At 39.5% G+C, this 16,033-nt stretch overlaps 1 protein-coding gene across 3 annotated transcripts; it reads left to right on the top strand.

Annotated features, from left to right (window-relative positions):
- The first annotated feature begins 3,225 nt into the window (after positions 1 to 3,225).
- On the top strand, positions 3,226 to 8,783 carry slc25a28 (solute carrier family 25 member 28). 3 transcript variants are annotated; one of them, XM_042010223.1, is made up of 4 exons: positions 3,226 to 3,732; positions 5,802 to 6,030; positions 6,719 to 6,775; positions 7,211 to 8,783. In XM_042010223.1, exons 1-4 carry the CDS (start codon positions 3,388 to 3,390, stop codon positions 7,747 to 7,749), a joined length of 1,170 nt encoding a protein of 389 aa, XP_041866157.1. In that variant the 5' UTR covers positions 3,226 to 3,387; the 3' UTR covers positions 7,750 to 8,783. The 3 variants fall into 3 exon arrangements, with proteins under 3 accessions (XP_041866157.1, XP_041866159.1, XP_041866158.1); XM_042010224.1 differs by lacking the exon at positions 3,226 to 3,732 and adding an exon at positions 3,770 to 3,916; XM_042010225.1 differs by lacking the exon at positions 5,802 to 6,030 and having other exon boundaries at positions 3,660 to 3,732.
- The last annotated feature ends 7,250 nt before the right edge of the window (positions 8,784 to 16,033 follow it).

Here is a 16,033-nt window from a genome sequence, read left to right as displayed (position 1 = left end):
TCTGCTGAGATCTTAGGAATGGCTGGTGTTAATTGTTACAAAAACAACCAAACACAGCAGAATATAAGCAAGTTATCTTCTCATCTTGTCCATATAATGTGGAATTTTTTTACCATGTTTTGCTTAGACAGTGTAAAATAATTCCTGAGGTTTGTATGGATTGCGCACTCTCTTGGTAGTGGGAATGAAATTCGGTGTTATAGTGATCTAGAGTTTCCTGCAAGACCTAAAATGCCTCTCCCTTGTCATATTAGAGAAGCATTAGTTTCATGGAAGAGAAATGATCCTGAAATGCTGTCTGCTGGGTTTTCCTTAAAGGAGTGTCTGCGGGCAGCAGCCAATCAACCATAACTAGATCAGAGGATTCAGGCAGGAGATTTTGTTCTTGTAAGCAGAAATTAACACTTCATTCCCCTTTGTCGGCAGAAATTCAACACTGCAGCCCTTGAAGATACTCCCAGGCAATAAAGGGGAAAATTCAATTTCATTGTAGCAGCTCCGTAACTAAATTATCCAGTCTTCATTACAAAATGGGCCTTCAGGCAGGGAAGTTCACCAATGCAGATGTTTTTTTTTTTAAATTATAAACTACTGTCTCATAGCAACCTTAAGAGGTCTTGTGTTGTTAAAGGACATTTAAATGTACATTGAAGTTATTTTACAATGAGGGAGAATAATGTTAGGTAGTCAGGTGTTAGGTGGTTTATTTACGTAATAAAGAAATATATTATTGACAACTTGTTCCTTTTTTGTCATGACACAAAAATAGCAGCTGATTTCAGAGCTGGTGGTGTGTTTGTGGAGTAAAGTGATGCTGAAGAGGTCTGACACATCATATTATGAGGCAGCTTGGGTCTTTCAGTGTGGAGTTCATATGTTCTCCATGTGACTGTACAGATGTTTTCCTGGTCCATTCCTCATGGTCCAAAAAATGGGTCTCAAGTTAAAAGTTATTTTTCAATTTACTGTAGTACACATGGCTGTCTGTCTCTCAGACACCTGTTGTGGATTGATGACCTGTCCAGCTCCCCTGAGACACTCAGAAGAATAAAACATGGTTTCTGAATGGATGGTATGACCGTGTCAATTTTTCCATGTGCAAGATAAAAAGAGTGTTATACCTGTGTTACAAGGTGTTTAAAGTGTTTAGACATATTTTACTTTTGCCCAAATTAACAATAAAAAAACATCAGAAAATCCATAATAAGCATTTTAAAAATATACACTTACTGGCAACTTTATTATGGACACTTGCTGAGTTAGATTTATCTGCTGTTTACTAAGGCCTCATCAAAAATTATGTTCAGAAGGGTCTCTGTATGTTTAATGTGTAATAAGCCATTTTTGAGGTAGGGAAACAGTGAAAAGGCTGAGATTTGCCACATTGCAATAACAGGACTAAAAGTTAGTCAACGGCAACTGGTCTTAAGAACTGATGGATACTCCCCACAGTCAGGACCTCATTAATCAAGCAGTCTGGGATTATCTGGACAGAGAACAGAACAAATGGCAGCCAACATCCAAAAAAGAACTTTAAAATATCTGTCAAGAAGCATGGAGAACTATTCCTGAAGACTAAAGAAATTACACAAAATTTTGTCTGAGAAGGTTCAAGATTTGTCGATAAAGGTGGCGGTCATGCTGTACTCAATATTTCATTGAACAAATTTTGCTTTAACCTTTTATACTATAATTAGACCTGAGCACCAAAAGCAGTGCAAAGGCCTATTTAGATTAAATTGTTTATTTTTCTCCATCTTAATCATGTTTTTGGTGATTGCAACATGCCCAAACACTCATGGAAGTTTGCAAAAGCCCCCAGTGGAATGCACAGAATTGTTTTGAGCATTTGTAGGGAAAATTTCCATGACAGCGCCCCTCATTGTGGTTATCCATTAACTGCAACGCATTTTCTGAAATTTGGTACACATATTTAATATGAGAACACTGAAAAAAATTCCTCTTGGAGTCACAGTCTAAAACCAACAGGAAGTTGGCAATCTTGATTCAGAGATGTAATTAAGGCGATCTGAAGGCGTTCAAACCACAGATTTCATTATTTTGCTATGTGGCATGTGTGATAAAAATATATTGAAAGCTTACATTATTGCCGTGGCCATGGCAGCCCTTTCAATTTTGACATTTTGCTGTGAAACACCAAAATTGGACAAGAAGTTGTTATAAATTTTCTCCCACGTACAACAACCAATATGCAACAGACTGAAGATGTTTGATGGCAGCCCCAACCTGATGAAACCTACATTTCAATATTTTGTCAACTTATTTCTCTGAGCTTCTTCACACATAACTAAGTTTAAATGTGGTCAGTGAGCAGAAAACAAGATGATGATCTTTCACTGTGAAAACTGTGATGCCATAGCTCTACCTGCAGCACCAGAAACATCTTGATGTTTTGCCATTTTGCAATAAATCTTTATTTCAATTTCTTTTTACATGCCAATGCACCACATATATTTTAACCTTGGTCTGAAATGATTGTACATAATCACTTTTTCATTCTCCATTTTTAGAGCAGGCATAGCAAAAATGTAATATGAAATGTAGATATGCAATTAAAATTAGTATTGTCTTTCCTTAATGCATATCTCATACTTAGTAGTTTTAGTAGGATTAAAGTCAGGTGAGAAAGGAAGCCAGGTCATCATCTGGCTATAAAATGAGATTATGAACTGGCAGAATGTATCTCTACTGTAAAGAAAAGGCAAAAAGTGCAGAGACCGCTCCGACTGCAAAACTTTGTGATAAATAAAGGAAAACACACAAAAAGAGAGGGATTTGTCACACAAATGCATTCATTAACATACACACTTTTTATGATTTACACACTGACTGTAGGCTCAAATTACTTATATTTTGTACTGTCCAAACACTTCGATAAATTTAATTCTAATATTTTGGCATTGCTGTTCAATGACATAACTGAAATGTAGCAATAAGAGACAACTTAAAATGTAAACAAACTCCACTAAACTGAATTAGCTTTATGATTATTTTTAAATGGCACAGAGTGACATTTGGATCTTATGAACGCATTCACATGTGTGTTCTGTCAAGTACCACATAACAGGGTTTGAACTCGTCAACGAATCCAATTGTGAGTGACATGCCTATCATCCAATAGCGTAAACGGAACTTGACAGTTGTAACCAATTAGCGATCACTTCCTTATCGCAGTCTGGGATATTTGTCCGTTACGACCTCCCCCTGCTGGGCTTCGGCTAACGAGAGTGGAGGCGGGCAGAGAAAGGTGTTGCAGGGGAAGAAGCTGAGAGACAGCCCCTGGGGAATGTAAAACTTAGGCCCTGGAATCACTCACAAGAAGGCGTGTGCGCGAGCTAAAAGACTTAAAGCGTTACCGTGTTTCTCATGGAAGCTGATGGATTTCTGAGGAAGCGTCGGATGACAGCGGGGACCACAGGCAATGATCCCGGGGTTGCAGGAGCCTCTGCTGGTGCAGAAGTTCGATGGCTGGGGGGCAGATTCTGGGGAGTTTCTGAAAGTATCGTGGGAAGCCTGACTCCTCGGATTGTAGGGGAAGCGGAACTGCAAAGTGTTGATTTTATCTGTAGTACTCAAGATGCACAAACAGATGACTATGAACCGGACTATGAGGCTCTACCACAGGGAGCTTCTACTAGCACCCACATGTTGGCAGGAGCCGTGGCTGGGATCATGGAGCACTGCCTTATGTTCCCCATCGATTGTGTGAAGGTAGCATAGCTCACTGGCTAACAAGCTGACTCACAACCCGTTATTACTGTTAAATGCCTTCACACTGGTCCTTCATATGTTATGTAGCCTGCATTTTGTTATTGTAGCTAACATGCACGTTAGCATTGCTAATTAGCTTTGTGGCTAACCTTAACACGCCACAGAGCTGACGGCAGAGGACAAGGTCAGTCGGCTCAGTTACATTTCACAGCTTTAGCTATAGTGTTAGCATTATGTTATTAGTTGTGTGCGAAAAACGTTCGCTATAAAATTGGTTTAGCATATTTAATTTAGCAAGAAAAGCTAACTGAGACGCGTACCATGTAACTAAGTTGAACACCAAATCCCTCTACTGTCAAAACTTGAGCGGATATATTATTACGCAACTTTACACGTAATGATTTGAGGTTCACTTCATTAAACACTTCATTAAATTGAACATTTAAATATATTACATGTCAGTAAGATTCATTCAAACTACTTAACATTTAACAAATCATAGAAATGACTTAAAAAACAACAACAAAACAATAGCAACACTTTAAACAGCAGTTATCAGTCGAGAAAAAAACTTCAGGGCGTGTTTGCTTATGGGAGAAGCCTACTAATCTCAAATTCAGCAACAGACCAAAGCTGTACTCTGTTAGCAGGTTAGAGGTTAAACAAATGCACCTTCCCCCAACTATTATTACATGACACAAAGGAATGAATTGCTCTGCAATCCTGAGACAAATTGTTTCCTGCAGCCAACAGAGAAATATCTGTTGCCACGTGAACCCAGTGTGGTACTAGAAGCTGCTTCACACACTTCATGCCTAATTGTCTTTTCATCACGAGTCATGCTGTCACTTTGGTTCAGTTCTTTTTATGACCTTATTTAAATTAGTTTAAATTCTGCTAAATAGGCTTGACTTCTCTAACAACCAAATTTGCTTTAGTCCCATACTAGTGTCATTCTTTTAAAAAAGTGGAGACAGAAAGCAAAGGGTTAAATATTGAAAAGCTATTCATATACTCATATTACATCAGCGCCTTAGCACTGCAACCCTAAATCAAGATAAGACCAAGACCTGTATCATAAGATTTAGTGTTCATTTAATAGATGTTCATCATTATAATCTAGTGAAGAATGTCATTCATTCATTCATTTATTCTAAAATAATTATCAGTAATTAGCTGTGGATGTAAGGAAGGATGCTCCACTTGTAGGTCTGTTAGTGTGCACTGCACTGTATGTGAGATCACAGTATCCAGTCGTAGCAGAAGGGAGAAAAGTGTTTTCTCTACAGAGCAATGGACACTGTTTAAATAGAGCACAAAGGTCATTGCTTTCTAGTAATGCTGACACAACCTTATACAGATAAACACTACAGACCCATAGCTGGCTTGGCCTTTATACATGTGTAGGCATCAGTGAATAAACTAGTAGTTTACAGTCAATGAGTCCTGCATCTGCACTAAAATGTGATACAAAGCTACATTTATGCATTCTTAGTATGGTGCACACATGCACACACGGTGGGGTAAGTTTGTCCATTCAGATGGAAGTTTGGTATTCCGAGATTAGGTCACTTCTGGTTCCTCAGACAAATACACTGACCCACTCCATGACCACACAGCCTTATCTAGATTTTAATTAACAGGTGACCGGTCTCTTCTGCTTTTCTTTGAGGTACCATTTACGCATTCTGTTTTTTACCTTTGTGTGTTAAGACGTAGAGAAAGGTTCAGGGTCATAGGAGAGAAGAGGATTAAAGGAAGTCAGCTTATGTCCCCTTGTGACCCTGGAGCTTGTAACTGCATACTTCCTTCTATTCAGGCATTCATGTACAACAACATGGACTACACCCAATGTTGAACACCTCATTTCCCGCATTTGACCCCTGATTCACTCTGCGGTTGCTTCACGTTTTTCTGTTATAGCCATGGAAAGACTTTTTAAATAATGTATTTTGTTTTTTTTTCTGTCAAGTTGAAGTCAAGTACATAAAATGCAATTCTAAACGTAGCTCTAGTTTCATATTGGGTGAATTAAGTTGTTTTCTACATTCCAAAATTCTTCGTTCCAGACTCGAATGCAGTCTCTCCAGCCCGAACCTGCGGCCCGCTACAGGAATGTGATGGATGCTCTTCGCCGAATCGTAGCCACAGAGGGGGTCTGGCGTCCGCTGAGGGGCTTAAACGCAACGGCAATTGGGGCAGGACCTGCTCATGCCCTTTATTTTGCCAGCTATGAGAAACTTAAAAAGACTCTAAGTGATGTCATTCATCCAGGGGCTAACAGTCATTTGGCTAATGGTACCATAAAGCACACAAATATACAGTATTAACTATAAATGTGCAAATCATGTGTAGCTTATATTTTGAATTTGAGAACATAAGGACTCCAAGCTTAGTACCAAACAGCCTCTGTGTGAGATCAGTGATGCTGCTTATTCAGCTTAGTTATGTAAAAAAAAAAAAGACGAAGAAAATACTGGTAAGCCATAAAATGAGTCTCTTCATTGCAGTAGCTGTAACCTGTAGAGAAGCGTCAGCTCTTTCTACTTTCTGAGAAAACTTGTCTTACATGGATTAAGCATAGCGACAAAATTAAAAGAGATTCCAGCAAAGATTTGTTTTGGAAGCCTTGTTCCAAATGTCCAACTTGCCATTATTCTGTGTTATCCCTGCTCTTTTTCCTCTTTTTTTTTTCCAGTTTAGTGGGAGGCTCGGTAAGTCCACTTTCTCCCATCTAATCTGCTAGGTTTGGTTTAAAAATCCCAAAAAAAAAGTTTGTCCACTAGGTGTCTCTCTTTGCTTAGGATTGGCCTCCTGGAAGTGGTCAGGAATTATCTTTGGTTTACCTGTAGAGTATGCACCAGCTCTGCTCTTTTAATATAATGCTTTGAGTATGACACACATAGCTTTTAAGGCTGTGACACAAAAAGATGGATTCTGTTCCTTCCTTTGTTATGTGTAGTAATTTCTGAGGCGTGTGTTTCAGGAGCAGCTGGTTGCGTGGCCACATTGCTTCATGATGCAGCAATGAACCCAGCTGAAGGTAAGGCTTCATAGCTTTTCTTTTGCATTTTCAGTGTGAGTTAAGGTCACAAGATATTTAGTCTTTCAAAACAACAGTTTTGAATTTCAGAGAAGCAGCTTGCAGGTGGTAGGCCTGGGTGAGCTAGCTACACATGTTGGCGTCCAACCGGTAGTCTCAGGCACTCGCTTTCACAGCTGTCTCTGCTCCACCTGTTTAAACATGTCAGTAGAAGGACATTGGTCTGAGTCCTCTTATGCAGCTGTTTGCTGGGGTTCAGCTGTCTGAGCAAATGCAACCAAATTGATATACAGGATGCTTCTGTATGCTTACATTTTCATTTACTTCAGATAACTAATTCCAGTTGTTTTTCCCCATGTTTTTCACCTTGGTACTGTCAACCCTGGACACCTTTGACCCTCTTCACTGTTGTTTCTTCTACTTCCGTGCCCCAAGTTGTGAAGCAACGCATGCAGATGTATAATTCGCCCTACCGTGGCGTGTTGGACTGTGTACGCGCCATTTGGCAGAAAGAGGGCCCTGCAGCATTCTACCGCAGCTACACCACCCAGCTCACCATGAACGTGCCCTTTCAGGCGCTCCACTTCATGACCTATGAGTACCTTCAGGAGCTGCTCAACCCCCACAGACAGTATAATCCCTCATCCCACATGTTGTCCGGAGCTTTGGCCGGAGCAGTTGCAGCAGCAGCCACCACACCTCTGGATGTCTGCAAGACCCTGCTCAACACACAAGAATTTGTAGCCGTCGGCTCTTCTGGCCAAAGCCAAGGAGCCCACAGACAAATCTCAGGCTTGGCCCATGCCTTCCGAACAGTTTATAGGCTGGGCGGCCTGCGGGGCTTCTTGAAGGGGGTCCAAGCCAGGGTCATCTACCAGATGCCCTCCACAGCCATCAGCTGGTCAGTCTATGAGTTCTTCAAGTATGGACTAACCAAGCGCCAGCATGACAAGAGGAGAACCCAACACATCTAGCCTGAGATGTCGATATGTCTTTGGTTTAATCTCCTCTAATATTGCTCTGCCCTCGCTGTGAGGAAGAATTAATACGCACATAGAATCTGACTAAAATACGCTTCAGTTGCCATGACCCTCTCAGACATAGCAGATAAGAAAGACATCTTCAAAGGCAGTTTGAGTAATTCTGTCTCGGCTACATTGTTCAGGAGTTGATGTGATCTCAGTTCTTTTTGTTCTCTCTTACAAGAGAAAACATTCACCGCATTATAAAGTTTGCTAAGCTAGATGAAACGGAAACCTTTTTTGAAATGAGGATTTTGTTCAAACTGAGCACATATAAAGAAGTGGAAAAATTGTCAGCAGGGGGCAGTCCCGTTACTCTGTCAGCTCTTACAGCTTTATCAGCTTAGCTGTCTTTGCAGATTTTAATTTTCACCTATTGAAATAAAATCACAACCGACTCTAGATCTCACAGAGTACATCCAGTCCTGATTTATTTCCAGCTAAAAGGTATTTCATAAGTTTAAAAAGTTTAAAACTTGGTAAATGTTTTGTTATTCTAGTACACAAAAATATGTATCAATGTCCAGATAAGTTTTAAAAAGTTTAGTCAAACCCAGCTGTTGATTAACCAGTGAGTTCATTTAAATGTCAGCCAATAGTATTTGAGCTCAAGGTCAAAGTTTAGAAAGATGTAAGGGTCCTTTTTGTTTTGCTTGTTTTCTTTTGATTATTTCTTTAATAGAAATTAATTTTAATTTATTCCCCCCCTTTATTAAAGTGTTAAAAGATTGTTACCCATTATTTAATTGGACCGATAAAATTTATTTGTGTTTAATTTATTTTTCATAATTATAAAATAATGAATGCCACCCCCCATCCCCTGTATTGGAGTCACAGCGGTTTGATATCACAATATGTATCTAAACCAACATTTAATGCACATGAATGGAAGCTGTCGTTCTTACTGATTGATGTCTGATGTCATTTCTGACACTGAATTGCACATGAGGAATAAACACTTGGCAGCGGAGCTCTGCTCACTGCTCAGAAAAGATGGAAGTCCTTTTTTTTTTTTTTTTTTAGTTTAAGCAGTTCTTTTTCTAATAACATGAAAATGCCTCAGTAGAAAATGTTTGCATATTCACTATTAAAATAAATAATTCAACTGAGTTAAAATGGTTAGAAATGGGATAGAAGCCACAGATTGGCGTGGCTGAAATGGGTCCAAGATACATCTACACTGCCAGCAGCATGCACTAAGTTTGTGTGTTAGCAGGTATTTATTTTTCATTTGAGGCAGGTACAGTTGTTTAGTCTTAAGCGCAGGTGCAAATTTAAACTTTGACCCTTAACTAGAAACACAACATGAACTTGTGGATACGTTGCCTGCATACAAACAACTGGAAGAATGAAGCTTTGGAACTCAGCAAATGATGCATGACAAAGTAAACTCTGATAGGAAAACTGGGAGATGGTCGTGAACTTGAAGATGAATTGTATTTATAAAATATCAATGTTTTAAAATTCAGATTAGAACTGTAAAAAAGTCTTTATTCATACCTAATATATTTTCCAGGAAGTGGGTGCAGGTTTACTGGAATGTGCAAATATAAACAGAAATACAGCATACAAGGCAGAAATAGTGTTTTTAAATTTCTGAGTAAGAAGTATTTGGTCCCTTTATTCTTCAGGACACACTGAACCTCTCAGGCAAACTTTTTTGTAATTATTTTTGTAGTTTTTCAGGCTTCTTGAAGGGCATTTTAAAGATATCTGCTTTAGGGAATATCAGCTGCCTTTTGTTCTTTTTCTATACAGATCTCACACTGTATCAATATTGAAGAGGTCCAGGCTCTGGGGAGGATTCATCACTCCATAAAACCTGTTGCCACTGATTTTCAGTCTAGTTCGTGTGTAATTTGGCATAACTCAGCCTTTTAGTCCCTGTTTCCCTTACAAATTACTCCTTGATAGTCATCCTCCCACAGACATAATTTCTGTAGATGCTTCAGTGAACAGTAGATGCGTCAGCTGAGGGTCCAGATGCATCTCTTAGATCCTGTGCACTTTCAGCTAATTAATCTGGTGTAGATTGTTTTTAAAGCCTGATATTTTTTCTGTCTTCCACTGAAGAAGTGTCAGGACATGCTGCAGAGTTATGCAAAGTCCTTGGCTAAGAGTGCTTTAAAAATCACCTTGGTTCAACTATTTTATGTCTGGAAAACTTTAATTGGCATTTTCCATTGATCCAACTCAGGAGATTGTAACTGGTCCAACTGGACTTAAAGCGATCTGACTATCACTTAATTATGACGTCCCATCTTGTTTTAATTCATGCTTGTGCTGTCCTTTCTCTCAAATGTAAGTCACTTTGGATAAAAGCGTCTGCTAAATGACTGTAGAATAGAATAGAATAGAATAGTTCTTCAGACAGGAATAACATGCACGTACAACCAGACACTGGACAAAGATTTTATTTGTATTTAAAATGTGGGTAGGGAAAGAAAAACAAAACAAACAGAAGGGTACTCGGGTAACATAACCCCTGCAAAGACTTTGTTTCACAGTTATAACAAAACTGATCTGGATCAGCTCCATAACATATAATATATACCATATAAATATATTAGGGAGAAGTTATAAAATAAATAACTGATTATTTTTTATGAAGATTTGTTATACCATCATAAATAGGTCCGCAGTCTGAGCGACAGTCTTTTGGACATGTTCACCTCTTTACTTCTTTTTTTCTTTTTCTTTTGGAGAAATGTGAAACAAAACAAAATCTTTTGGCTCGAAGACATTAAATGGACTTGTGAGTTTTAGAGAAGCTTTCTTAATGCTCTCACAGATTATGGCGAGGAGTGACAGCTCCCCCACCCCAGCCTCCACATACACACCCACTTACATCCATGTTTGTCAGGCAGACACCTGTTCAAACAGGGAGAGTTAATGAACTGTCTCTGTCATTCACTCTCTCCCTCTGTGCATGCATGTACAGTGCACAGTATGTGTGGTCTGTAATAGCTTTTATAACAGTGTGTGTGTGCATGAGTGTGTACTTATCGTTCTCCTTCTGCTGCTCAGTCGCATAGATCTTCCCCTCTATGTCTCTTGTAATGAATCTCATATAAATTGGCTGATTTATATATAGATTTCATGAGTAGAAATATTGTGTGAACACAGAATACAAAACAAGTTTCCTAACATTTGAGAAAAATCATTTCATCATACAAATTCTCAAAAATCAGCATTTTAAGAAACACCAGAAAACAAAAATGACTATTCATGTCTTTAAAACTTCTAAAGTTCACCCTGGGCAATTTGCACCTCCCTCTCTCTGTTCTCCACCTCAGTGATAAAACTGACTTTACATGTTATTGGTGGCTGTCACTGGCTGGGAAAGGGATTCCTACACAGAGTGGTGTTCTTAACTCATCATAGAAACACAGCTGTCAGCGTCCGGAAAGTTACTATCCTCTTCATGTGAGTTGTTGGTTGCAGCTGTCAGTGCCTGAATTTTCCTGTAGAAGTCAGCTACAAGTAAACAAACATGTGAGTGTGATTGTAAAAATAGATCAAAATGAAATGGTGACAAGGAGTGTGACTGTGGGTATAAGGATACCATCCCTGTGACCCAGGCAGAAGTGCATGATGGTAGAGGTGTTTGAACATGTCCTAGCAAGAACATTGAAGAAGGATTTATTAATGTTAATGACTGTGTTGTGTGTAAGTGTGCCAGTTCCACGCTGTGAAGGTAATTGTAAAATATATTTTATGGCAACACAGCAGTCGTGTATTTTTATTTGCAATGCTTCCATTTTTTCAGAGCTTATTTAAAGATACAAGTTCATAATCTGAACTGAATCAAGGACTATCCAGTGAAAGGAAACCAGAAATGGTTGCTAAAAAACGATGATTTCAACTGAACAAGCCTAAAAACTTGAGGCTGCACGAATGCCTTATGGAAGAGAAGTATTAATATGTATGAGTGTGGGGTAGCTGCAGCCACTTAAGCCTGGAGTGTTTCCTTTAGCTATTGATATTATTACTTTTCAAGGCAATTCTTTTTCAGACTTTATATCAATAACACACAAAAATACATACATAAACGCTGTTGTATTTTTATTGCCATAATTGAGCATTAGTACCACTGAGTTTAACCTTTAAAAACCACATCAACCCCCTCCAAATTTAAATAATTTATTTTATGACATGTTGTCTGAACATTACTGTAGACACTTTCTGTTGGAGAAGGAACAAATGCATAAACCCCCCTGTGTATTGGTGTAAGCTGCTGTTTTGGAAACTCAATCCTGTGGTCAAAGCCCCCTGTAGCAAGCACCTGGGTATTTTCACACACACACACACACACACACACACACACACACACACACACACACACACACACACACACACACACACACACACACACACACACACAAATAAAAACAAATATTTAATTTACAAATAAAATATAACAAGAAATAAAATCTACAATATACAAATTACAACAAATATACTGAAGTTAGAATGTTTATCACTCTTTCTGTTTAATGGTGAGACCTTTTTAATGATGTTGAGATGATGTGAGTCGCTTTTTAATAACATGAAAATAATCTTATTTTAATTTTGAATTCAAGAAGAAATGATAAAATTATTTGTACATGATAACTGAATCAATACTGCCTCACGAACATTTCAATATGAAATCAACCAAAATGGAGCTCAGAGCCAGTTTTAAGATGTTTTCCGTTTCAGAAATCACTGTAGATCCAGCATTCATGTTAATGATGCTTCAACACTGATTCAGTTAGATTTTCTTATCTGGGATGACATTTAGGACATTAAATATTAAAATAAAGTTAAATAATTTGATTGTATTAAGATGGCTTCTTCTTTTGCGTGTCCTGACGATCCTAGTGGCTATGGTGTTGGGGGCTTTATGCCCCTGGTAGGGTCGCCCATGGCAAACAGGTGTCTAGGGGAGGGACCAGACAAAGCCCGGCTCAACAGACCCCTATGATGAGTCAAATCAATGGATCCAGGTTTCCCTTGCCCGGATGTGGACCACCGGGGGCCCCCCTCTGGAACCAGGCCTGGAGGTGGGGCACAGAGGAGAGCGCCTGGTGGCTGGACCTTCGCCCATGGGGCTCGGTTGGGCTTAGCCCAAAAGGGGGACATGGCCCCCCCCTTTTGTGAGCGCAACACCTGCAGGAGGGGTGCAGTGTGAAAGCTAACCTAGGCTGCAGCCTTGGGGCCCACATGTGTAGGTGGCCCCTATTGGCCAGAAGATCTTTAACCTTGACCACTATTGACATATTACATACACTGCTGAAAAAAAAAAACAAAAAAACAGCGATCTCATTGACTAGATCCTATAAAAATAAATAAATAAAAGGATAACTCTAATTAACAAACATAAGAACAACAGAACAATACAACCGCTGAGCAGAACAGAGGAAAAAAAGTGTGACAGAGGTGCACAAAAACAAAAAGCACAGCATCTGAAACAACTTCGTGATCAAGATCTATTCAAGAAAATCCCTAAATTGACTGGATTTTTTTAAAGAAGCCGAAACTACATCTAGTCGTCAACACAAACAACCACAGCAGGAGGACTCTCAGCTAACAGCTAACATTGGAGCCACTCAAACGACAGCAACAGAATACTTTGCTGAAACTTTATCACCAAACCCTCGCCACAGCAAAGACTCTCTCTCAGGCCCGGGTTACTGGATCTGCGTTAAAAACTCTGCTAGGTTGTGCCACCACCACTCCAGAAATTAGCTATGACCCAGCCATTGTGAGTCCCTCTGTGATGGCTGCTTCACCTGCAGCACCAGATAGCGACAGTCTGTTAAGCCTGGTACACACAGAACGATTTTTGGGCTGTTTTTGTCCAGATTTTGCCTCTTCCATTATATTAATTCAGGGCACTACATGAGTAAACCTTGCTTTTAACTTTCTGTACATAAATATTATTAGATTTAGTGCAAATTATGGCTTGGTATATATAATAACACAAATTCGCTGAACTATAGACAGGTATAGTAGCAGCAACAAGACAAAAGACAGTTCCTTAAAGAGATGACATTGTGCCTAATCACTCGGGTCTGATTCATAAAAATATAGAAACTTTAAACAGTATATCATAACTACACATCTTTACAAGAAATGTTTGGAGAACTTTGGTTTCATTTACTCATGCTCAGAACAAAGGGAACTGACTGTGGAAGGACAAATGTTTTACACTTCAGCATGCTCTCAGCCATATTGGATGTACATCTGATAAAAGGTGGATTGTCACTGGCTACCAAAATACACAGGGGCCTATCATATAGCCCGATATTCAAGGGACTGTTACAGGTCTTAAAGGGGCATACACATCTATCTAGGACATTTTCAACAGTTGCTGTTTGCAGTTTTTCCTGATGGTATGTTTTGTTGAATTTGCTTTATTTCAACGCCTGCTCACATGGCACTGATAAGGCTGGTAAGCATTAAAACTGTACGGACAGCTGGAAGACATTTGAGTAAGTGTGCCTTTGGTGTTCCCAATATTTTAAAGGGTCCTGGAATCTTTGCAGTGTTGCTCTCTGCCAGGTATCTCTGGACCTCAAAAATTGAATTGTCTGTGGAGTTGGTGGTCTGCCTGCCAACGCCCTCATGCAGCTGCTGCCACAGGTTATCTAAAAAAGAACAAATGGGCATTTTAGTTTTAGTCATCAATTACAAATCCGTGCAAGATTTGCAAGCAACACACAAAAACGGATAATACTGAATACTATGCCTGAAGTGGGTACTGATATCTGTTGTGAAGAAGGTCCAGGCTGTGGCCCTGTTGATGTGTGCCCAATTACAGCTATACACCCCTGTTTCAGTCCATCGACTGCTTCACTGCATTTGGAGGAACTATGAAAACCGAGTGGTTTAAATCTGGGGTCTAGAAGTGCTGATAGGGTCAACACATTTAATGACTCCAAATTGGAAGCCGTGTCTGTAACTCTGTGACTAAGGTGTTCATGGAGGTGGATTGCTGTCTGTGTGTGCAAATTTGATGTGGACACATGAGTGCATGATAAAGCATTTATATTGTGGGGATGACTTTTGATCCTAAAACTCTCTTCTCCTCAGACAGCTCCAAGGTAGCTTGATGGAAAGGAACAAACACAAGAAGTGCTTCTCATATGATGGTAAACTCATCAGCAGTCAGTGGAGTTATGTCTGTTTGTAGTGAGGCAAGAGATACCCACACTGGTTCCTTCTCATCATTTAGCCTTGCCAGCATTTGAAATGTGCTGTTCCAACGTATTGATACCTCACTGATAAGTTGTAGCTCAGGAGGAAGAGCAATCGTAGGGTAGGTGGATTGAGTGATTTCTTTACTATTCGTTTATGAATGTGTGCAGTGTAAATGAATGCAGATTTTGAAGAATTCTTGTAGATGAAATTATGTTTGGTGCTGCATCAGTCACAAGACACTTTATTAGTTATGGCCCAACTAGGGGCCAGCTATGGCCCAGCTATGGCACCCCTATGGCACAGCTATGACTATGGCCCAGCTATGGCCCAGTCATGCATCATGCCCCTTTTGACTTGTGATGGGTTGTCAGCACTGTGACTTTGTGGAAAGTGTTGCATTTCCCACACAGATGTGCACAACTACATATTCTCATTAATGTGGTTACAGGTGGGAGCCAGGTATGCCTCCATGTTCACAGATGTCCATTTGTCAGCTGTTATACTTACTGCCACAACTTGCTGTATTTCAATTTTCACTTGTTCTTGTTCCTCCTCTTTTTTTTTGGCCAACATTTCTTTGACAGTCTTAAGAGTAAACCAGGTTAAACCAAAAGCAAATCAATATCTGTAAATTAAATATTAAACAAATTAAATATATCAACTACTTATCTAGACATTTTCTATACAAACTTTTCTGGTTGGCAAAACATATGATGGCTCAAGGACCTGAAGCAGTTCCCTGAACCCCTCACGCTCAACAATGCTGAAGGGGTTGGCAGTCTTTGATAACAAAATTCAGAAGTGCCTGGTCTGACGCCGGTGTTTAGCATATATTGTCAGATCAGCATACGCGTAGTGCAAACTGACGACTGCACCTAACCCTAACCCGCATGCGGGTTAATGTAATGTATAGTACTCTGATGAGTATGCTAAACTGACAGGACACCGGCTTTCTGGAAACTTGATGGTTAAAAAAAGAAATAATAACAAATCATATGTTTTCATCATTAATAACGCAACCATGAGGAAGTTTTAAAATGTCTGTATACCT

This window comes from Melanotaenia boesemani, chromosome 16 (genome assembly GCF_017639745.1).
Source record: "Melanotaenia boesemani isolate fMelBoe1 chromosome 16, fMelBoe1.pri, whole genome shotgun sequence".
Classification (NCBI taxonomy): domain Eukaryota; kingdom Metazoa; phylum Chordata; class Actinopteri; order Atheriniformes; family Melanotaeniidae; genus Melanotaenia; species Melanotaenia boesemani.
This window is presented reverse-complemented; position numbering and strand designations above follow the sequence as displayed.

What these genes read in the sequence shown, in the direction of transcription:
- slc25a28 (XM_042010223.1), top strand. Translation starts at nt 3,388, where the DNA reads ATGGAAGCTGATGGATTTCTGAGGAAGCGTCGGATGACAGCGGGGACC. An exon ending in TAACAGTCATTTGGCTAATG is followed by an intron (nt 6,031 to 6,718) that starts GTACCATAAAGC and finishes CGTGTGTTTCAG; the next exon opens with GAGCAGCTGGTTGCGTGGCC. An exon ending in AGCAATGAACCCAGCTGAAG is followed by an intron (nt 6,776 to 7,210) that starts GTAAGGCTTCAT and finishes CCGTGCCCCAAG; the next exon opens with TTGTGAAGCAACGCATGCAG.